Genomic DNA, 24,231 nt, shown 5'->3' on the forward strand with positions numbered 1-24,231 from the left:
GTCGTGAGACGCTTCATCGTGTAACGTCCAAAGCGATGGCGAGTTTGAATTTTTAAATAATGATTTTTGGAAAAAGCAGACATGTTTGGTGAGAACTTTGTAATATTCGACTGTTGTTTTCGCATCGTCCATCAGCCCCTAATCAAGTGCTTTTAAAAAGTTGTTTTCTAGACATAGAATGATTTTTTTATTTTACATTGATTATAATTGGAAGTGCTGATTCGGTTTTCAAACAAATCCGTTTTCAAACAGGTTTCTGGAACGGATTATGGTCGAAAACCGAGGTATATGCTTGAGAGGCATATATGGTCTGGGCTTGTCCATCCTATTCAAGTGTTTGTTGTAATGGGTGAGCTGGAGGCAATCCCGATTGACATCCTCAGATTTGTCACAGTTTGTCGCATTGAACCAAATATGGTTATTTGGAGGTAGGAAAAACCACACAACCACAAGGAGAATATACTGTATGAAAACTCCACATAGAGAGGCCAGAATCAAACATGATAAACAGTCATAATTGTACACACAGTTTGTACCAAAGAAAAAATAAATGGCTATACCTCATAATACCTGGCATTGAATTAACCACCAGAAATGGTGTGCGCTTTCCAAAATTACACTATTTCCTATATGCTGTACATGTAGTTTATCCATGTCGTCTTGTGTAACAATATGTACATTCTACGACTGGATGATTTCTAGATTTCCCCTGTGTTTTTTAATTTCTATTCAAGGTAGTCTCCCTGGAATGTTTCAGACAGCTGTTAGGAGTATCAAATCCGCTCATGCCTGAGCTTTGCCGCCAGGTGACATTAGAATAGCAAAAGAGACCACTATTGGCTATAGTGCCCTCATACCTTACTGCCCCATCAACCCGTTTCTCCCCATTGCTTCCTTATTACCTCTTGCTTCAAAGTGACTGGAAGAGACAACATTAAGGTGTTACTCATTGGTGGTGACCGGCCCCCATCTGTCTGTGGCCCTCACAATCTGGAGCTGCCTAACCCAACATCAACTTTATTTGAGTTTGCTCTTGTTGTGGACCAAAGTCTTTGTGAAATATCACTTTTTTAAACAGTTTTGGAGGAGCGTCGCATTATGAAAATGAAAAAAAAAGCCAGTGACACATCAGGAGTCACGCTGAATCGTTTTGCTCAAGGTAAGACTAAAGCTATTGTATTCATTTCATTGGTATGCGGAAGCAAGAAAAAGCCCATCCATATTTTTATGCATCAACTGCTTCAAGCATACATCATTACTAACCGTTTGTGCTGAAAAGGCACACCATCGCCTGTAAAGTTTGCTATTTATTTCAACCATCATTTAACTTATTAAATGATGCAAAAGCCTACTGCAGTTACATAAAGTAAAATGCCATGCGTGTGGCGGCCGCTGCTCATCCACAGAAAAAAAACTTATCCTGTGACTGTAAAGTGACCTTGAGAGTTTTGAAAGGCGCTTAGAAATGAGATGGATTATTATTATTAAAGGGCAACCGACGCCTCCGGACAAGTTGTGTCCATAATTAATTAAATTATAGCTATATTTTATGTTTTAAGACTCTCGCTGAATATTCCGTGAGTCTTATTTTTGAGTTGGTGATGAGTCCTGACGTCACGTCACGGAAGGAACGCCCCAGACCGAGAAAGGACACACTGTAGCAGTCCTTTCATCACGTCAATGCATTTTGCGGTACTTTGTTTGGTCTGAAAACGTCGTGTTGATCCGTGTTGATGCCGAAATTAGAAGGAAAATACATAAATAATGCGATGGTGAATCGTTGTGTGTTGCACGGGGCAACTATTTGATATTCGTCGACAAAAATTCCCGGGAGACAAATAAGCACATTTCCACGGAGCTTTGTCGCCATCTTCTGCCTTTTTTGGGTGCTACATTTTCCCCCCAGATGCCTCAAAATGACACAGAATAAATTATTTAATCGATTGCAAACATGTATGCTTTCCTCTTCAGAATTATTTCAATCATATTCATAACTGGATGAGTAACAAGAAAGCATCTTCTTCGAATCTGAAGCCATCATTCTCGAGAAAGGCAAGACGTCTTGGCGTGACACCACGAACAAGGGGGCGGGACCTTCTGAAACTGGCCACTTCCGGGTTCAGTTTCAAGTAGTTTTTAGACACCAAGTCATTTTTATTGGTGTTTTGCATTTGACTAAAAATATCATCCTGTGTGTTTTGGATATTTTAGATGCTATAAAATGTTTTTTTCTGGCGGCCCTGTAGTCGAGTGGTTAGCACACCGGCTTCACAGTGCAGAGGTCGCCGGTTCGCGTCCCGGTCCGGCCTCCCTGTGTGGAGTTTGCATGTTCTCCCCGGACCCGCGTGGGTTTTCTCCGGGTCCTCCGGTTTCCTCCCACACTCCAAAAACATGCATGGCAGGCAGATTGACCACACCAAATTGTCCCTAGGTGTGAGTGTGAGAGTGAGTATGTCTTTGTGTGCCCTGCGATTGGCTGGCAACCAATTCAGGGTGTCCCCCGCCTCGTGCCCGAAGACAGCTGAGATAGGCTCCAGCAAACCCCGCGACCCTTATGAGGAATAAGCGGTACGGAAAATGAGATGAGATGTGATGAGAGAAAATGTTTTTCTGATGTCAGTTAGGAAACAAAAAAGTGGTGTCAGTTGTCCTTTAAATGTGTGCGCAAACTCGAATGGTCACGAACCCAACAGTCATAATTCAAGTAACAATTTGTAGACAAATGTTTCCAAATATTGACCTTAAAGAACTATCAAATGAAATGCAATAAGTATGATGGTAGTTGAGCATGCGTGTTTGTGCTGCATATTGACACACTCTTACAACGCCACTGGCCAAACCTTATACATTTTGTGCCAGACGCAAACTCAGACTAGATTGAGGAGTCAGACCTCCTATATTTGAAAAAAAAATCAATTAAACAAGTTCAGTGATTATGAACCAAACAATATCCTTTTCAGTGTTAGAACTCAGGACAGTTCATGATGTCTGTCTTGCAAATAAGTAAAACTAACCCCATCCATGATCTGAGACTGCTTAATCGCACACAGTCATGCTTTAGCCTATGACAGCTATTTATACAATACAATACATATTGTTTTATATAGTGCTTTAACAACAGCTGAAGCTGGAACAAAGCACTTAACATGGACAGGAAACACATACAGGAAAGAAAGCAGTCACAAAGTAAGTAGAAAGCACCAAGGAGTGAAACCAAGATCAAGTCAGAATCATGCTGAGTCGAATGCCAAAGAGGACAAGTGAGGTTTGAGATGGGTTTGAAAGACGGGCAGCGAGGGGGCTTCCCGAATGTTCAGTGGCATGTCATTCCAGAGAGTGGGACCTGCAACAGAAAATACTCGATCCCCTCGTAGCCTCTGATTAGTTTTTGGCACATCTAATAATATATGGTCAGATGTGTAGTGGTGCGTGAGCTTGCAGATGTAAGGAGAAGATTTGAAGACAAATAATATCTTGAAAAGAACTCAAATGTATAGGGAGCCAGTGAAGGGATGCTAAGGTAGGAGTTATGTGCTCCCTCTTACGAGTGCCAATAAAGAGGCTAGCAGCAGCATTCTGGACCACCTGGAGACGCTTCATGGAGGATTGGCTGACTCTAAAATAAAGTGCATTACAGTAGATGCGACAAAGGCATAAAATACTGCTTCAAGATAAGAAAAGAGTGGTTTTATTTTAGCGAGTTGCTTAAGATGAAAGAAGCTGGATTTAACAACAGCACAAATTTGTCGGTTAGGTTTAAAATCACTGTTCAGTTTAAGACCCAATTTTGAGACTGTTGATTTCAGATAAGGAGCCGGGGGGCCCAAGTCAACAGGATGAGGTGTACATTGGGGACTGGGAACAATCAGTATCACTTCTGTCTTCTTTTCATTGAAGTTCAAGAAGTTTTGTGCCATCCAGGGTTTGATTTCCTACAGGCAGGAGGCATTAACGAGAAAATGTATTTTTTTGCCCACTGGGACATAATGTAGATCTGGCAGTCATCTGCATATCAGGGTTGAAATTCCATGTTTTCTTAAAATGGAACCCAGTGGGAGCAAGTATAGTGAGAACAACATTGGTCCCAAAATTGAGCCTTGTTGAACACCACATGACAGAGGGGTAGTATGTGACTCAGTGACTATTTGGTGGGGACTCAACCAGTGTCTGTTGAGATATCGTGGTGTGTCTGGTGGTGGGTTTTTATCATCTCACATGCATCACATACTGTCAATAATGCATTCATCTTAAATTTGAAAATATTTAAAAAGTCAGTATGTGCTCAATGGTACAATGGGTTTGCTTCACATTGTCACCCCACAGTAAGTAGCTGTGTGCTCATTCTAAATGGGTTTGCAATTGTACTTTATTGTACTTTCAATGTCTCTTTAACTCAACCAAATGGTCCTTGGTTTTACAAGAGTCGACGGTTGTGACCGCATGAATCCTGTGACTCTTATCACACAAGCAGTCTTGCAAGTGGATCGAATGTCTGAAGATCGAGGCACACTGTGTAGTGTCTTATTTCCTAGATAACTCTTCATTTTGGTTGCCAGTGGTTAGTACTTCCTTTGTGATATCCTGCATTGTGTGTCTGCACATATTTTAATGTTTGACAGGCAAAAAGACAAATTGGTATACATTTATAGGTCTCGGGGGTAAAATAACACCATCTTCACAGTGCAGAGGTCGCTGGTTCGCGTCCCGGTCCGGCCTCCCTGTGTGGAGTTTGCATGTTCTCCCCGGTTTCCTCCCACACTCCAAAAAAAAAAAAACGCATGGCAGGCAGATTGACCACTCCAAATTGTCCCTAGGTGTGAGTGTGAGAGTGACTGTTGTATGTCTTTCTGTGCCCTGCGATTGGCTGGCAACCAATTCAGGGTGTCCCCCGCCTCGTGCCCGAAGACAGCTGAGATAGGCTCCAGCAACCCCCGCGACCCTAATGAGGAATACGCGGTATGGAAAATGAGATGAGAGATAGATTATGGAAATACAAAGTTTCAGGGTAAATGGATTGTTTTTGTCTCTCTAGTTGCGCTCCTCCCACTGTTCTTTGGAGTTAGATTAATGTGTTACTGTACCATAAGCTCGACAAAGGTTACCCTTACACAGAAGATTAGTTTATTAATGCAGCGTTTCATTGCTCATTGTTTAGTGGTCACTGTTTGACCAGGCGAAATTTCAAACACGCATGCAGACAACTGAGAGAAAAGGCCGCAGAGTCGCCACATGGAGAAAAGGAGTATTATTCAGTGACGGGGGCTGTTGTGGGTGAAAATGAGGGAATTGAGGTTTGCGGCAGACACTTGAAAATGCAAACATTGGAAAGCAGATTTTCTAAATGCGGAACATGAGACTTGACTCGCATCTGCTGCTTTTTACAGAATCATTCATCGAAGCAGGCATTGTCACAACTGTGAGCATACCACAAATGTTTGAATAACATTAGTTTCACCATCAGGTGTGAAATATATAATACTTATTGGACAGCGACACAAATTGTTTAGTGAAATGAGTGTTACTGTGAACCCACTGCCTTTTGCACGTTGTCCAGGCTTTTTTTCACAGTCCTATAAATCCCCAGAAGATGGAAATTGTCCAAGTCCCATCAATGTAGAGTGATGAAAATATTATATCATTATATATTTATAATCAATTCGGGGGACATACTGTGCGTGTTCCAACCAATGACAGGCCGTGCGTGCATTCATATTGCAATGGTTTCCTGTACATTACGGGTAATATTTTCCAGGCCAGCCCACAAATTGTGAAAATCTGCTCCAAAAAGGCTCAATATAGAGAAGCAACTCATATGTACAATGTGCTCACTGGGCCTAATGAAGAGTTCCAATGCAAAAAGAAGTACTGTATTTTCCAGTGTATAAGGTGCACCGGAGTATAAGGCGCACGCCCAATGAATGGTGTATGTTCAAACGTTTTCCATACATAGGGCGTACCGGACTATGAATGAAAAAAGTTTTTCAAATATAATATAGAAATCTATAAAAGTTTTCCAAATATAAGGTACACCACATTATAATGCGCTACAGAAGAGGCTGGGGTGACAGCATGTTAAGTTTCAGAAATCATAAATAGAGAGACTTTCATACTCGTGACTCTGTGGTGCGTGTTAAAATTATATATATATATATATATATATATATATATATATATACACACACACAGTAAAGTCTCGTTATATCGATATCGGTTATATCGATAGTACCGCTTATTACGATACTATTTTCATTTCCCTTGCATATTTCTAGTCTTTTTATGTATAATTAGTACCGTTTAGTACGATACCCGGTTGTTACGATAATCCGGTTATTACGGCGCTCCTTTTCATCCCCCGCCGGCCATTTTTGTTGTTTATATCGATATATCCGTCGCGCCATTGGTCAACTTGGTCACGTGTCTTGTTACGTGAGCCGCCATTGGTCGCGCCATTGGTCGACTTGGTCACATGAGCCGCCATCGGTCGCGCTATTGGTCGACTTGGCCGTGTGACTTTGTCACGTGACACGCCATCGGTCGCACCATTGGTCAACTTGGTCAGGTGTCTTGGTTACGTGTCACGCCATCAGTCGCGCCATTGGTCGACTTGGTCAGGTGACTTGGTTACGTGCCCAGCACCCGTGTAGCAGAGCCATTTTCATTTTCAGACGCTAGCTCGTGTGTAGCAGACGAGATTGAAGTGTTTGTGTTAAAAGGTAAAAATGGGAAGCAGAAGAAGATTGATGACTTTTTTTTAAATTGTATACATAATACAGTAAGATGTAAGTGTTGCAGTTTCCCTGTTGTGTTATGTACATGCCCACTGTACTGTATATGAATGCAATCGTTTTTTTGCAACAATGTTTCTTGTTTTGTCTGCTGAAGCGCGATGATTTTGAAAATTATTAACATTCCATACTGTGTATTAAAGGACAGCCGATGTCACTTTTTATTCAAATGCAAATAAAAATGACTTCACGCCAAGACGTCTTGCATTGCTTGTGAATCCAAACAATGGCTTCAGATTCGGATAATATGCTTTGTTGTTACACATCCAGTTATGAATATGTTTCAAATACAATGTAGTTCTGAAGATTAAAGCATACATGTTTACAATCATTAAAGAATTGTATGTGCCATTTTGAGGCAACATTGGGGGAACATCTCTGACCCAAAAAAAAGGGAGCTAATGGCCAGCTCCGTTTCTTATATGGCGCTTGGCTGCCCTCTTTTGGTGACTTTTGTTTAATGCAGTTCGGCGCAGGATCGGATATATCGATAGTCCCGGTTATATCGATATTTTTTCGGACTCCCTTGGATATCGATATAACGAGACTTTACTGTATATATATATTATATATTCAATTAGTATAAAAATGTATTTTTTTTTACTTTTTTTTTTGTTTCGCCTTGCAAATGAACTGTCTGTATTGTGTCAATACTTGCTTTATAAAGTGAGTATTGTGGTTACTGTGGTCAAAATCAGGAGTCTACCGACGTAATCGTGACGCTTAACATGTATGTGACAGTAGTTGTGAGAACTGTTGGATTGGATTGGATTGGATTGGATATGCCTTTATTAGTCTCACAGTGGAGAAATTTACTTTTCACAGCAGCAAAGTGATGAAAGGAATGAAAGTTGAATGACTGAGGAATGACTGTTGTGGCTCAATATTACTTGAATTGTACACTTTTGTTTGAATTGTAACACTTTTGGTTGTGCCTTATACACTGGGAAATACGGTAATCTGCATACCTTTAAAAACGGAAATTTTGTAATTTATTCAAAGTTAATATCTATTGAGAACTTTAGAGGACTATCGGGAAAAAAATATCTCAAAAAGGTGTTCTAATTTCGCATTTCGTATTAAAAGACGCAGTCTTGGTTATGGGTGCTATTTCAATATTTAATGCATACTCATTAACACCATACAATACGTCTCCACATGACAGGTAGGCAGTGTTAGTTATTCCAGTTTTAGTCCTGACACATCTAGATATTATAAGAATATGGTGACAATGGGTTTTGTTTTTCAAACTTGGTCCCAGCATCAAGCTTTAAAAGACTGGTTCCAGGAAAACTTCAGTCAATGCTCCAGTCAGGCATGGATTTCTGCTTTTTGTGATTGTCCTCTCTTGCAGAGGGAATGCTGCCTTGTCTCTGTCGAGACTTCGTTGTGTTAATTTTAGAGGAATGAGGGGAAACTCACTTCTGTACAGTTATTAGATCAAGACCGAAACAAAATTATGACTTGACTGTCAAAAGTTATTTTTATGCTCAAAAGCACAGTTGTCTCCTACTCTTTCTATCTACAACTCTGATAGGAATCCTGTCATGTATTTTTTTTTTCACCATGGCCCTACTTTGTGGAAATGTCCCACATTAGGGTGAGTGGCAATGGCTTTTAAAGAGATTAAACTCAACACTTATAAGGGAAAATGTTTGTTTCTCTCCACAACGTTTATATCAACTTCAGTTAAGTTGTGGGATAAATTACTAGGGTAGCAGTGGATAAATGGTGCGGTAACAAAGATTTCAAAATTGGACACGCCCACTTCTCGAATATGAACACGAGAAGAAGCGAAGCACCGAAAAGGATTTAATCTCAAACTTACAAAAACTTTACTTTGGACTCTGTCCCCAATTAGGGTCATCTGCTGCCAATTGGTGTCCATACGTTAGTGATTTAAAGCCGGCTGTGTGTGTCTGTGTGTGTTTAAATGCTGAATAAGCAGGTGGACTTAAATAGAATGAAGGAACATGATGCACCACTGTTTAGGAAGAGATCACGAATAGAAATAAATTCAATATTGGTTCTGTGGAAAATAATAATAAAAATATTTTTTATTTATAAGTGGATTTTAAAAAGTCTCTTTACATGCACAAAGACAAGAACAGTTAAACCACAGATAAAATTATGAATCCTAAAAGAAGAGATTAATTTACACTGAGAATATGATTTTTAAACAGGTGGGTTTTGTGAGACGATTTGAAGGTGGGAAGAGAATCAATATTACAAATGTTGTGTGGAAGTGAGTTCCAGAGTTTGGGGGCAGAGCGGCTGAAAGGGGGCAAGGTAAAATGTCACTTTAAAAATCAGTAAATTAGAATCAATCTACATAAATCAGTTTATCACTGTATTTGAAATATCACAAAATGTTCCAAAACTACAGTAATCCCAACCATGATCACCCAAATGTAGCAATTACAATATGTACGGATTTGGTTTTCATAAACTGTGCTGCCATCTAGAGGCACTTATGGCGCAAAGTAGGACAGTGAACATAATGTTAGCGTCTATTGGATTGGATGTACAAGGTACCTTATTGGTCTCGCAGTGGGGGAGGTGTATAAAATATTCAAATAAAATATTAAAATAAATTACAAAGAATATTGATATCACTTCAGTGAAATTATTCGTCGTTATGTTATTATATGTTAGCTCATCACACAAAAAGTGAAATATGCCAAACATTTATTTGTTGCAATTTCATGATTATGCCCCAAAAAATGTGTATTCCTCAAAATTGTACTATTTTATGTGACAATAAAAAATAAACTTCAACCCACAAATGTGGACCTTGTGGAAAAGTGTATTAAATTAAAGTGTAAATAGCACAGCCACCTTATGTTGATGCAACACAGCTACATATATCGATATGCTTTTCTTATACTTGCACTTTTTATCTTTTCACCCAGCACCTCCAACCCACCCCTGGCACTATGTACAGTTTTTTGTTTTTCCCCCTTTAAATTGCTGCTGTTAACAGCACATTTCCCCATTGTGGAACTATTAAAGGCTTTCTGATTCTGATGAAAGTAGTAAGTATGGGTTCGGTAATTTGTGGGGTCTTATGGTGTAATTGCTGCCCAAGTTGCTTTGATATTGGCCAGCAGAGTTTTTGTTCCCTCACATTCTTCTTGAAAACACCCCCATAAATCTTGAATGGGGTTCAGGTCAGCTCTCTTTACTGGCCATCAGCTAGTAGGCTATTAAATCAGTTATTGGTGATAAGTCTAGTTCCTCTCCTCAATTCACCGTAACTGCTTGGCACAAAGTCACCACAAGATTGCAGTAAAGCCATATTTTTGCATTGGCCAGGGTTGCATATACAAAAACAGATAAAAAAGGGTTAGTTGTCTGACAATGATGCTCATCAAATAAGAAATGTCTCTCACTGTGATATGCGGCAATGCAAACTATAACTACAAAAAAAAAAAAAAAAAATCACACTTCCCAGTTCTTATTAATCAAAACCAATCATTAATATACTTGTAAAGGCAAATCTCTGAGCTGATGCAAGTGCTCCTACTGTTATTTCCGGGGAAGTATGTAGTAGTATTTAGTAACATCAGGCAGCTAATAGGAAGAGGCAGAGGTACCTTGCACTCCACCCCAACACATCACCTAACCACTTCCTCTTTGTCATGCATGCTGCCGGAGGAGGTTATATATGTATGTGTGTGTGTGTGTGAGAGAGAGAGAGAGAGAGAGAGAGAGAGACAGAGCGACAGAGAGAGAGAGAGAGAGAGAGAGAGAGAGAGAGAGAGAGAGAGAGAGAGAGAGAGAGAGAGAGAGAGAGAGAGAGAGAGAGAGAGAGAGAGAGAGAGAGAGAGAGAGAGAGAAACAGAGACACAGAGAAACAGAGAGAGAGACCGAGACAGAGAGGTGTAGAAGGGGGAGCGATGTTGAGGGGAGAAGAGAGGATGTGAGAGAGAGAGAAAGAATGAGAGATATCGAAGGGGGGGAGATGCTGGGGGGAGAGGAAGTGAGACAGGGAGACAGACAGAGAAATTGAGAGAGAGAGAGAGAGAGAGAGAGAGAGAGAGAGAGAGAGAGAGAGAGAGAGAGAGAGAGAGAGAGAGAGAGAGAGAGAGGTTGAGAGGGAGAGACTGATAGAGACATGAAGAGGGACAGAGAGAAAGAAAGACAGAGGGAGACAAAGAGTGCGATTGAGAGAGAGAGAGAGATTGAGAGAGCGATTGAGAGGGAGAGAGAAAGAAAGAGCAAGCAAGAAAGAGAGAGAGAGAGATTTAGAGGGAGAGAGAGAGAAACAGTGAGAGATTGAGAGACAGATTTAGAGGGACAGATGGAGAGAAAGAAAGAGTTTTGAGGGAGAAAGAGATAGAGATATAGAGAGGGAGAGCGAGAGAGGAAAAGAAAGCGAAAGAGAAAGAAAGAGAAAGAGAAAGAGAAAGAGAAAGAGAAAGAGAAAGAGAGAGAGAGAGCGAGAGAGAGAGAGAGCATGGCAAGGTAAACATCAAAATTATGGGTTGCCCTCTTGAGAGCATCTCACCGCTGGAGAACATGGAGTGTAAAAAAGTCCTCCATTTTGTGCCAGCCGGTAAGTTTTTTTGGTGTTAATTTTGATGTAGTGTGTATGTGAGTTTGGAAAATTTCCCACGATGAACATGGACTAGAGAACTCTGCTTTGTGTGTGGAGGGATTTATGATAAAATGGGTTTTGCTTTCGTTATGTTCTGATTATTATACAGTTTATGCGATGTGCTGCATGCCCGTGTTGTGAAAAAGCAACCAAAGTCAATATTTATCACCAGGCAATAAAAGGGTTGATGTGAGGCAGCTAACACATGCACTCCGTTCAATTTTTCATCACCATTTTCTTACACAAGAGTCTTTTGGTCACTGCAAAGTGGTTAAATCTCGTTCATAGGTTGCAGGTTAAGAAGATTAGGAAGAAGAAAAATGTCTCGTGTTTTCTATCTGGAATGCCAGGTTTCAATTGATATGACGTACTGTATTGTGTACCCATTTTCAAGATAGCATTTCACAAGTGAGTGTTCCTATCTGATTTCACAAGACTGTTATCCACTCATGTTTTCTGATAGCATTGATGGCTGAGATTACTGTTGGTCCACTGGCTACGTCCACTGTGCCGGATGAGTAAACATCAGGTGGTTTTCAATTGCAAGACCTTGAGACGTTGAAGCAGATGAAGCTGTGAGGCCTTCCTTCCTGCTATTTGTTTGATTTCACGGCCGAATGTCTACATTGGTATTTGAAGAGCAAACACAGCAATCACTTTGGGTGACTGAGCTCCAAAAGCATGTGACGTGACCTTGATCAAATCTGATGAGTGACGGTAGTTACATATTCGAAAGACAAAGCTTGTACAATTTGTTTTCGAAGATACTCATAGAGTTATTTTTTCTGTTTGTTGCTCAAGGACATCCTCTTGTCGCTGATAGCAGGCAGTGAAGATGAATACAACACTGTCCATGGTTAGGGACAGTTTGCTGTATCCATATATATTCTCTTTTAATGACAATTCTGTTTGGTGGTTTGCTGCATGGTTGTTCAAACTTAAAATATGTGCCTTGTCCCTCAAAAGGTTGGAAATCATCAACTGACGGAACACTATAGTAAAACCCAAATAATGCCTTTTGCTTTTTCATGTCGCTCAATAAGCTCTCAATGCTATTTTAATGAAAGGCTGTGCTAAACTGGAGCTTTGGCGACCCGACACAGTAAGCCTTGCACCCAAAAATATCTTGCCAGAGGTGTGTGGCTCCCAAACATCTCCGGTGAGGGGAAAAGGAGACCGTGGGACTGTTTTGTGCTAATCTGCTACAAGACAGAATCTAGTTCAGGAGGGTTCAGAGCCGAACAGCTCATCTTTACAGATAAACAAACACTGGGCACAGCTGCTTTCTGGTTATCATTGTAAATGATAGTAGAGTATGTTTTTGAGTTCTTGCCAAATGATATTGCTTCCCTCTACTGTTTGGAGAGAAAAAAATCCTCCCCACATTGTGTTAGAGGTGGGAATTTATCAAAAAGCATGTGACATTATTTTTTTTCTATTGGCCTCCAAAAATTAGTCAAAATTTTAGAAAAGAAGGCTGGCAAGAGAAAGAAAGAGCAAGCAAGAAAGAGAGAGAGAGATTTAGAGGGAGAGAGAGAGAAACAGTGAGAGATTGAGAGACAGATTTAGAGGGACAGATGGAGAGAAAGAAAGAGTTTTGAGGGAGAAAGAGATAGAGATATAGAGAGGGAGAGCGAGAGAGAAAATGAAAGAGAAAGAGAAAGAGAAAGAGAAAGAGAAAGAGAAAGAGAAAGAGAAAGAGAGAGAGAGAGAGCAAGAGAGAGAGAGAGCATGGCAAGGTAAACATCAAAATTATGGGTTGCCCTCTTGAGAGCATCTCACCCCTGGAGAACATGGAGTGTAAAAAAGTCCTCCATTTTGTGCCAGCCGGTAAGTTTTTTTGGTGTTAATTTTGATGTAGTGTGTATGTGAGTTTGGAAAATTTCCCACGATGAACATGGACTAGAGAACTCTGCTTTGTGTGTGGAGGGATTTATGATAAAATGGGTTTTGCTTTCGTTATGTTCTGATTATTATACAGTTTATGCGATGTGCTGCATGCCCGTGTTGTGAAAAAGCAACCAAAGTCAATATTTATCACCAGGCAATAAAAGGGTTGATGTGAGGCAGCTAACACATGCACTCCGTTCAATTTTTCATCACCATTTTCTTACACAAGAGTCTTTTGGTCACTGCAAACTGGTTAAATCTCGTTCATAGGTTGCAGGTTAAGAAGATTAGGAAGAAGAAAAATGTCTCGTGTTTTCTATCTGGAATGCCAGGTTTCAATTGATATGACGTACTGTATTGTGTACCCATTTTCAAGATAGCATTTCACAAGTGAGTGTTCCTATCTGATTTCACAAGACTGTTATCCACTCATGTTTTCTGATAGCATTGATGGCTGAGATTACTGTTGGTCCACTGGCTACGTCCACTGTGCCGGATGAGTAAACATCAGGTGGTTTTCAATTGCAAGACCTTGAGACGTTGAAGCAGATGAAGCTGTGAGGCCTTCCTTCCTGCTATTTGTTTGATTTCACGGCCGAATGTCTACATTGGTATTTGAAGAGCAAACACAGCAATCACTTTGGGTGACTGAGCTCCAAAAGCATGTGACGTGACCTTGATCAAATCTGATGAGTGACGGTAGTTACATATTCGAAAGACAAAGCTTGTACAATTTGTTTTCGAAGATACTCATAGAGTTATTTTTTCTGTTTGTTGCTCAAGGACATCCTCTTGTCGCTGATAGCAGGCAGTGAAGATGAATACAACACTGTCCATGGTTAGGGACAGTTTGCTGTATCCATATATATTCTCTTTTAATGACAATTCTGTTTGGTGGTTTGCTGCATGGTTGTTCAAACTTAAAATATGTGCCTTGTCCCTCAAAAGGTTGGAAATCATCAACTGACGGAACACTATAGTAAAACCCAAATAATGCCTTTTGCTTTTTCATGTCGCTCAATAAGCTCTCAATGCTATTTTAATGAAAGGCTGTGCTAAACTGGAGCTTTGGCGACCCGACACAGTAAGCCTTGCACCCAAAAATATCTTGCCAGAGGTGTGTGGCTCCCAAACATCTCCGGTGAGGGGAAAAGGAGACCGTGGGACTGTTTTGTGCTAATCTGCTACAAGACAGAATCTAGTTCAGGAGGGTTCAGAGCCGAACAGCTCATCTTTACAGATAAACAAACACTGGGCACAGCTGCTTTCTGGTTATCATTGTAAATGATAGTAGAGTATGTTTTTGAGTTCTTGCCAAATGATATTGCTTCCCTCTACTGTTTGGAGAGAAAAAAATCCTCCCCACATTGTGTTAGAGGTGGGAATTTATCAAAAAGCATGTGACATTATTTTTTTTCTATTGGCCTCCAAAAATTAGTCAAAATTTTAGAAAAGAAGGCTGGCATAACTTTCTTAAACATACATGGCATGGGCATCAACGTCTATGTTTCAATGTGAATACGAAGGGGTGCATGTCTATGCATGCCTGATAAATGTTTTCTCAAATTATGATTTCACTAAAATACTGTGTTTACAGCAGAGGTAGGCTGTACATGTCACTCCTTCAGTGGTGCTACGTCTCAATCCATCAGCTGCGAGTGTGGTGCGATACTACTACATGTCCACTAGAGGTTGTGATTGGCCAGGAAATAACTTGTGACTAGAAACATAAGAAATACTTCATTAAATTAAGATAAGAATCTGTTTTAAAATAAATTACTGTCATTAAACTTAAATTTTTTTTTTTACTATGAACGTTTGGATTCATGATAACCTGATAAAATTGCAATAGTATTTGCTATGTTTGCAAGCTTCGGAGCTGTCCCACCTTAATGATGATCTATTATTGAAAAGTCCATCTTGAAAATGGCTTTAACCTGATATCTGCAAAGAAATCCATTTCCTCCTTCAGCCATTGTGGGTTGACAACATTGCTATTAAATCAACACAATATACTTGCTTATGCAGCTCACTACATATACAGTGTGCTAGCTCTGGCCAGTATGCTGTTATCATTAGCGGCTAGTGATATTATGATTGGCTAGTAAATAGCCAATCATAATTTGTGAAAACGCTGACGTTGCCAGCACCTTCGAGCAGGCCTTGGGTTGCCAGGTCGAACTCTGATTGGTGAAACAGTTTCATTGATTTCACATTGATTTTTATGCTCCAGGAAGATTTCTGACCCTGGTAACAAATGATGGCTGAAATGTGATTGGTTAAATGCTTAAATACAAATACACACATCTGGAAGCAGCACAAATAGGGAAAAGACAATTTGGAATTAAACAGCTTCTTCCCCCAAGCCATTAACTCTTTAAACTCTTTCAACAGTAGCCAGTAGTCTGTGATTCTGATACTTTAGGCCAGCAGAGAAGGCCTTGGAGGCCCTGACGGCCAACCACTGATTTATAGTATTCTGGATGTTTGGTTAATTAATAACTTTCCCAATTTGCAAATACATTTCGAGCGTCTGGCACTATCGAAACAGAGACAAAAGCGACCTCGAAAGGAAAAACCCCGAACCGCAGGACTATTCCACTAAAACGACGAATAGGAAATGGAGGAATGAACCTTATACTAAAAAACAGTTTTCAATGAGTGATGGAGCCAGTGACGTGCGGTGAGGTTCATGGCTGGTGAGGCACTGACGTTATCACAGTCAGATTTACAAACATATAAACTCTACAGAGTAGCTTATTCACCATTTGATTGGCAACAGTTAACGTGTTTTGTTTAAAATGTCATGTCAGCATTCTTTATATAAACTGTAGCATAGAAACAAAGAATTAAAAAAAACGTGATCGTGTTACCTTTACTTATAAATGAAGTCCATGCGCCGCGCCATCTGAAGAAAGGCAACGATAACTTCTTTGTAGAAGCCTTCCTTATCTTTCTTCAGTTTTAAGTCTCTCTATTTCTTTCAATTTAGATATGTAATCCTCCATTCTGAAAATAAGGCCAAGCAACACGAAAAAATGACTGGATGGTTGCACTTAACTTGCTAACTGTTTACTGTAGCTTGCTCTCACTAATTCTATTATTCTGCAACTGAGGAGGCGCAAGAAGAATCTGTAATCACCAGCGCCCCCTGTCATGGAAAACTGTGTGCTTCCCCTATGCACAAAGTTTTGATAAAAATAAAATAAAATAAAATAAAATAAAATAAACACTGTAGTACAGTGTTTATAATGTAAAGTGACTCAACATTATATACACCAGCCAAACTGTAGAAATTTAGTTCATATACTAAGTGTTTGAACACTTTAACAGCGATATGCAAAGGGACAGCAATGCAGTCTCACTGCAGAGCAAGCCAGCACAGTTAGCATAGTCATTGCACAATCCATGGTGAGGCTCAGCCGGCTGCTGCCTCACCGCTCGTCTCTACTTAGTATTTGAACGGTAAATATGAAAATTCAGCGATTTTGAAAAAAAAAATCCAAAAATGGTGAAGTTAAATGGAAAAGAACTTTAAAGTACAAATCGCTTAATAAATATAACAGTTTAATTTATTTTCTCATTTGATATTTCTATGATGACAGGTGAGGCATGGCCTCACTTGCCTCCCCTGACTGCACGTCACTGGATGGAGCATATTTGACTGCAAAATAAATAAATATGGTTACCTTTTATGCCCCACAGAGACCCCATCAACTGGGAGCTCCAAGAATGGATATGTGTTCCGGGAAATGGGTTTGTATTGTTCTATATACTCTATTTGTGGTGTTTTCTTTGAATGCAATGCAGTCATTTTCCTTTCCGGGTCTGCCTTACAAATGTTTGCATGGACAATAATCATTTTGTATTCTACCCATAGAATTAAGTACAGTACATACACTTTGGAATTCATAATCACTATCCACTAGTGTGCCTATGTCATTGCGGTGAAAAGACTTACTAATGAGGATATTAATTACATTGAACTTATAATTATTATTTTTTTTAAAACAGTCTTTGACTCTGGACAACGTTGACATTTTAGTCGGACAGCTCCATGTTATTATAAAGAAGCACATTTTACTGCATTTGTAGGACTGGCATTAGCAAGATCTTCAAATATGCCACCTTTTTCCTAGTGTAAGAGCAAAATATAAAGGACAACCAACGTCACTTTTTTGTTGCCTGACATCAGAAAAACATTTTATAAAATACCCAAAACACGCAGTATGATATTTTTGGTCAAATGCAAAACACCAATAAAAATGACTTAAAGTGTCTTAAAAAGTACTTCAATTTGAAACCGGAAGTGGCCAGTTTCAGAAGGTCCCGCCCCCATGTTCGCGGTGTCACTGCAAGACGTCTTACCTTGCTAAAGAATCAAAACAATGGCTTCAGATTCGGAGAAGATGCTTTCTTGTTACTCCTCCAGTTATGAATATGATTCAAATAGATCTGAAGAAGAAAGCACACATGTTTGCAATCGATTAAAGAATTTATTCCGTGTCATTTTGAGGCATCAGGGGTGGGAAATGTCGCACCCAAAAAAGGCAGAAAATGGCGACAAAGGAATTAATCAGCCTGTTGATTAATTCCTTACATGGAACTTTGTCACCCTCTTCTGCCTCCTTTTGGTCCTACACGACATTTTCAGACCAAAGTACAGCAAAATGCATTGACGTGATGGAAGGACTGCTACAATGAGTCCTTTTTTTCGGTCAGGGGCATTCCTTCAGTGACGTAGGGTGAGGACTTGTCACCAATTGAAAAACAAGACTTCCGGAATATTCAGCGCGAGTCTTAAAACGTAAAATATAGGTATATGCGGTGGAATCGTTGTAAAATACGCTCAGTAGAAGTCATTTGAAGCCATTTTACAAATTATGGACACAACTTGTCCAGAGACGTCGGTTGTCCTTTAAGTTGAATACATTAGTGTGAGTTCTCGTTAGACATATTTTGGATTGGATTGGATTTACCTTTATGGGTCTCAAAGTGGAGAAATTTACATTTCACAGCAAAAAAAAGTTATGAAAGGAAGAGGAAAGGAAACAAAGAAGTAGAAAAACAAAATACACTCTCACGGCGATATCTTGAAGTCAAAAGAACAAAAAACTAAATAACAAATAATATGACAACACAAAAGACACAAAGAGTCATTCATTCTTAAGCACTTTACGGACTTTTGCAAACTAGCAGGACAATTAAATATTATTAGTGAGAGAAACCTACGAGTTAACATTTTGGTGCTAGTACCACGAGTGATTATCGTGTATTGTAGGGTTCAATCACATTCTTGAGTGAGTTTATATTCACCTTTGTCCAGGTTTTTTTAATTGCTTCTTAATAATCCTGCTCCCGTTTGTTCATGTGAACTTTTTATCCTATACTGTCCCAACTGTTTGATGAAAGGCAAACTTGACTCCTATCTCATGACTGAAAAAGATCACCCCCTTTTTTCGTACTAGTTGTTCAAAAGTGGCCTTAGTGAAAAAAAAGTTAGAGATGAAAAGTTTGTCAGCACTGTCATCGTACTCGTGAAGACAATGAGAGTACTCATAAGTAGATCTTAAGATGGATAGCAAGACTATCAAATTGATAGTTAAAAGCATTTGGTTGATGCATGCTGTCCCCTTGCTGGCTTGCTGAGTGTCTTAAGTAATGACCAAATAATGAGGTGGATAATTTCGAATGGGAGCACTCATCAGTCAAGAGGGCTTTTTGCTTCATTTCCCGATTCGCTGTGTACCTTCTCCTCATAAAATAAGTTTCCATCTGGACAATAAATTAATTTACAAGGAGGTCCAATTTGTTGAATTGCTGCGGGTATTGTTTAAAGAAGATTTTTATACATTCTTTCTTTTATTGGACCACTCACCCCTCTGTACTTGTGGCCTGATGCAAGTGTTCAAGACAATGCCTGGTTAACTATATTCTAATATTACACAGGCGGCTCAATAAAGAACCTGTTTATCTTACAGAGGGCCAACCAATAAATATGAATTGTGTAGGTAGGTTATTTTTAGACATAATTCATTGAAAAGTACCTAACTGGTGTATCCACAGAGCTGTGTGATGGAGAAAAAGAAGAGAAAAGGGCCCTATCGATGACGATAGACATGACCAAACAATGAGGCGGATAATTTCGAATGGCAGCACTCATAACTCAAGAGGGTTTTTTGCTTCATTTCCCGATTCACTGTGTACCTTCTACTCATAAAAAAAAGCTTCCATCTGGACAATAAATGAATTTACAAGGAGGTCCAATTTGTTGAATTGTTGCGGGTATTGTTTAAAGAAGATTTTTATACATTCTTTATTTTTTTGGACCACTCACCCCGAGTGAAGACAATGAGAGTACTCGTAAGTAGATCTTAAGATGGATAGCAAGGCTATCAAATTGATAGTTAAAAGGATTTGGTTGATGCATGCTGTCCCCTTGCTGGCTTGCTGAGTGTCTTAATGACCAAACAATGAGGCGGATAATTTCAAATGGGAGCACTCATCACTCAAGAGGGCTTTTTGCTTCATTTCTTCATAAATAAGTTTCCATCTGGACAATAAATGAACTGACAGGGAGGTCGAATGTGTTGACTTGCTGCGGGTATTGTTTAAAGAAGATTTTTATACATTATTTATTTTATTGGACCACTCACCCCTCTGCTCTTGTGGTCTGATGCAAGGGTTCAAAACAATGCTTGGTTAACTGTAGGTACCCTTAAAGGACAACCGACACCACTTTTCTGTTTCCTAACTGACATCAGAAAAACGTTTTATAGGATTCAAAATACCCCAAAAAACGCAGGATGAATGACTTAAAGTGTCCAACTACTTCAAATGGAACCCGGAAGTGGCCAGTTTCAGAAGGTCCCGCCCCCTTGTTCGTGATGTCACGCCAAGACGTCTTGCCTTGCTCGAGTTTTGCCTTTGACTAAAAATATCATACTGCATGTTTTGGGTATTTCAGATGCTATAAAACGTTTTCTGGTGTCAGTTAAAAAACAAAAAAGTGACGTCGGTTGTCCTTTAATGTTTCTAATATAACACAGGCGGATCAATAAAGGACCTGTTTCACTTACAGAGGGCCAACCAATAAATATGGATTGCTTTGTGTAGGTAGGTTATTTTTAGACACAATTCATTGAAAAGTAGCTAACTGGTGTATCCACAGAGCTGCGTGATGGAGAAAAAGAAGAGAAAAAGGACCCGATCGATGACGATAGACAACTTAGCCTGTCAGGTGTGTAGTACGAGTGTATCATAACAGGACAAAGAGATCTCCTAATGATTTAATATGATCTCACAGAGGATTAGAATGTCTCAAAGCTAAAAACAAAGAATCACATGTGACATCACCAAATCCTATGACACTTCAGCGTTTTGAGAATCTCCAAGATTTAACTCCACTTAGATTTTACTTTTTCATTAAAATATGCTGCCCTTATAAATATATCCATCCATCCATTTTGTGATCCGTTTATCGTCATGAGGTTCGCAGGTGGTGCAGGGGTCTTTCGTGGCTGTCTTTGGGCAATGGGAGAGGGGCTCAATGAATTGGTTTCCAGCAAATCGCTGGCCAAAGACAGAGAGAATAGGCTCTAGCACTCCCCGGGACCTTTGTGAGGATAAAGCGGTCCGGAAAATGAACGAATGAATGACATTCGGACATACACCCACACGCACTAGCCGCTTCGATTACACTGATGACACAAAAAGACAATGTAATCACATTGGGATACATATGTCTTGGGATAGGGCGCTCTTCCCCACAAGGAGTTAGCTGAGACTGATTTATAACCCGTTATCTCCTGAGGGGAGGTGGCATGACTTCCTGATCCCACGAGAGACAGAGTAACCCAGCACTGCTTTTTCGAGTGGATCGTAATTTTTGTTCTTCCGTTTTTTTGTATTTTATATTCAAAGGATAGTGTATTGGAATTTCATTTGGATACATCATTGCCAATCAATATTATAAAAACCGGGGATAAGAAATTCAGTTGTGGACGCTTTTATTTTCTGACAAGACTGCAAACTCTCAGGGCCTTGTCCAAGAACTCTTGACAAGGGGAGCCAACTCAGCATGTCGGGTGTGTAGCACGATTGTGTCAAGAGATGACAAACAACACTAATGATTATTTATAAACTAGCACAGTAGAAGCTCCAAGCTCCAAATCAGTACTTGTGTGGGATGACACTTCAGATCAGATAACATCTCAGATAACTCAAGCAGTATTTTTATTTATTTATTTATTGTGATGATACTACAAAAATGAAGCAGTCACAACAGAACCAGAAATGTAACGTATTCGACATGCAGAGTAAGGTTGATGAGATCAAATTTAAAGAATGATGTATGTCGAATCTACTGGATTTATGGCACATTTAATTTTGACTTGTGTATCATGTTTGGACCAAATTTAATGGTCTCTCATGCTTTATATTTGTCTACCCAAAGCCTGCCATATCTTCACGTTTTGAAAAACGCTGACATACTGCATGTTTATTTACAGTCACCAAAAGGGCGACTTGAGAAGAAACGATCCAAATTGTGTTTGTTTTTGTTGTAATGTTTTTTAGTCACAGATGAAGAAGTCCCAGGCTTTGGCCTTTTAAACACAACAAGAAAGGTAAATATCACCTTTATATTCAACCTATTTCTTTCGAATCATCATGGCAAGTATATGAAATTAACCATTTATGCACGCCGTAAATAAGGTGTCAAAGTCAAGGCCCGGGGGCCAAATCTGGCCCACACATCATTTTATTTGGCCCGCAAAAGCAAATCAAGCACGTCGAGTCCATGATTATTGGTTAAGTCTGAACCAAAATTTAAAATTGACATATGTAAACCAAAATAAAAGTCATTATTCTTGACTTCAGATTTGAAAACTAGTGATTCATTAATGTGTTGCGTGTTCTATATGTAATATGTAGAGGAGATGAAACATACTAATGGTTTCCCTAAATTCATAATGGCCCTCGAGAGGAAACCGTAACTACAAAGTGGTCCGCGGCAAAAAATTACTTTGACACATGCTGTGTGCCATAAACGAACTTTTATCCTTTGGAATCTTTTGCGTTTTCCGTGCCTTCCCTATCGCACACTCATCCATTCCAGAAGATAATGTTCTGGACGTATTCCTTGTATCTTTATTTGAGTTGCCAACCTTGCACGTCGACCCCGTCCACCCAACGTCACAGATTTTATCTAACACACCATCATTGAATACAAATGTATTAGTTCTCGGAACTGCTCCCATGAGGTGGTCTCTGCACTTGGCATCATAGAATAATAGTGAGATGCCAGGTTTGAGCGCACTTCAATACAAAAGTAAAAACAAATACAACACTATGTTTAAAGTAAATTTCCAAATCTAAATAGGCAAGAGTTGACTGAAGTCTAAGCCAGGGGTTACATGAATACCAAGTCAAGCTGAGTCTTGAATAAGATTTACCTAATCAAGTCCTCAACTCGATGACTTGAGTCCATAGGACTCAATTCCAGTTCCACAAATTACACACTCAGTCACTTTTTTTCAGGTGCTCACTTACCTGCCGATTGAGTCTTACTTCTGCTTTGTAGTATGTGAAGCCAATGGACTTTTGTGAGGAGGTGCGTGCCAAGAGAGATGTGGACACTTTCCTGGCTCAGGCAAGCATACTGCTGGATGAGGGGTCAACCACGTTGGATGGCGTCCTCAGGCGGATGTTGAGTAGCATGGTGGAGGATGGCTGTAAAGGCTGTGACGTCAACCAGGTCCTGTGCTCACTGTTCACAGATGCGGGAGGGAAGGAGATGAATGGTAAGAAAGCAAAGCATGAAAATGATACAGGTGATCTGGAATGTATTCGTTCCAACTTTTTATTTTTTGTACCGCCAACAGTTCATCTGCTGTCAGAAACCATTCAGGGGGTGACCATGACATCAACAGGCATTCATTACCAACAGTCATGGCTTTGCATTCTGTGAGTTCATGTCCTGGTCACTGACTGGTAGCTCTGTGCCCCATGCACCATTTTCAACAGAGGTTGCTACATTGCTTTCTTTTCAATGTGCACTTTTAAATGATTATTTAGTAACCGACTCAATGGGCCAGATTTACTAATATTTTAAATAGAAGGTGTCAAAGTGCACACTCACTCGCGCTATCAATTTGCAACTTGCGAAAGCGGTGGAGATCAAAGCATTTAAAAGAGGATTTAGCAATATCGGCTCTGAAATAGTACAATTGAAAATTTCCTCTGGGAGGTTCAGCACCTATTCACAATGCTGAAATGATCAAAATGTAAGCAAATATACAGATGAAAGAGGTTTAATCAGAGGTGATTTTGCATGACTGTCTTGGGAGTGGCCCCAAACTGGCTCCAAACAGCATATCACTCATTGTTTTTTGGTTTATGGCAATGGCAAGCTCAATGTTATCTATCATTACACGTATGCATCTATATAGCATACCGAAGGTGTATTTTCTGTCAGTGGGTTGCATTTGGGCTGTAATAACTATTTAAAAGATAACATTGAAGTAAAAGCCATGGACTTTATGACTGTGAAAACACTGCTGTGTCTAATTTAATAGGTATCAAAAGCGTTCACATACTGTCTGTTGTTCAGATGCAGTGTAAGTAGCCTGCAGAAACGCCACATTTGCATCGCACGGCTGGAGAGGCCGCAGAATTGGGGGGTCAACTGCAGCGAGGCGCGCTACGTCATCCTCATCCTAGCTCCACCCAGAACCGTAAGTACACTCGACTATGCAGTGTTTTCTAACCTTTTCCGCCGCGTTGTGCTCGTGCTAGTTTTGAGCCAGTGCCCCAGGTTAGCACCAGTCTTTCTTTTTCCAACAGCGAAATTGGTACTAGCTCTAGCTCTCGTGCTTGAAACCGAAACTGCTGAAGATGGCCGCAATTATTTGTTGGGAGACAGGCGGCAGGGTTATCATGATGATCGCAGACATA

General features: G+C 39.9%; 1 protein-coding gene across 7 annotated transcripts in view; it reads left to right on the top strand.

The window, feature by feature from the left end:
- Window positions 1-930: 930 nt before the first annotated feature.
- LOC148901274 (solute carrier family 4 member 11-like) overlaps window positions 931-24,231 on the top strand; it is a 36,322-nt gene continuing 13,021 nt past the window's right edge. Inside the window, exons 1-7 of one of the 7 annotated variants that reach the window (XM_089021757.1) lie at window positions 12,912-13,215; window positions 16,981-17,031; window positions 20,447-20,515; window positions 21,853-21,902; window positions 22,859-23,078; window positions 23,160-23,241; window positions 23,888-24,011. In XM_089021757.1, the coding sequence (XP_088877883.1) occupies window positions 13,140-13,215; window positions 16,981-17,031; window positions 20,447-20,515; window positions 21,853-21,902; window positions 22,859-23,078; window positions 23,160-23,241; window positions 23,888-24,011 (672 nt within the window). In that variant the 5' untranslated portion in view covers window positions 12,912-13,139. Of the gene's footprint in view, window positions 1,160-10,945; window positions 11,344-12,909; window positions 13,216-16,980; window positions 17,032-20,446; window positions 20,516-21,852; window positions 21,903-22,858; window positions 23,242-23,887; window positions 24,012-24,231 lie in introns of those variants that run through there. The other 6 variants (XM_089021730.1, XM_089021720.1, XM_089021710.1 and 3 more) reach the window with 6 other exon arrangements.

Source organism: Hippocampus bargibanti, linkage group LG02 (assembly GCF_051943395.1).
Source record: "Hippocampus bargibanti isolate YZ-2025 linkage group LG02, ASM5194339v1, whole genome shotgun sequence".
In the NCBI taxonomy this organism is placed as follows: Eukaryota; Metazoa; Chordata; class Actinopteri; order Syngnathiformes; family Syngnathidae; genus Hippocampus; species Hippocampus bargibanti.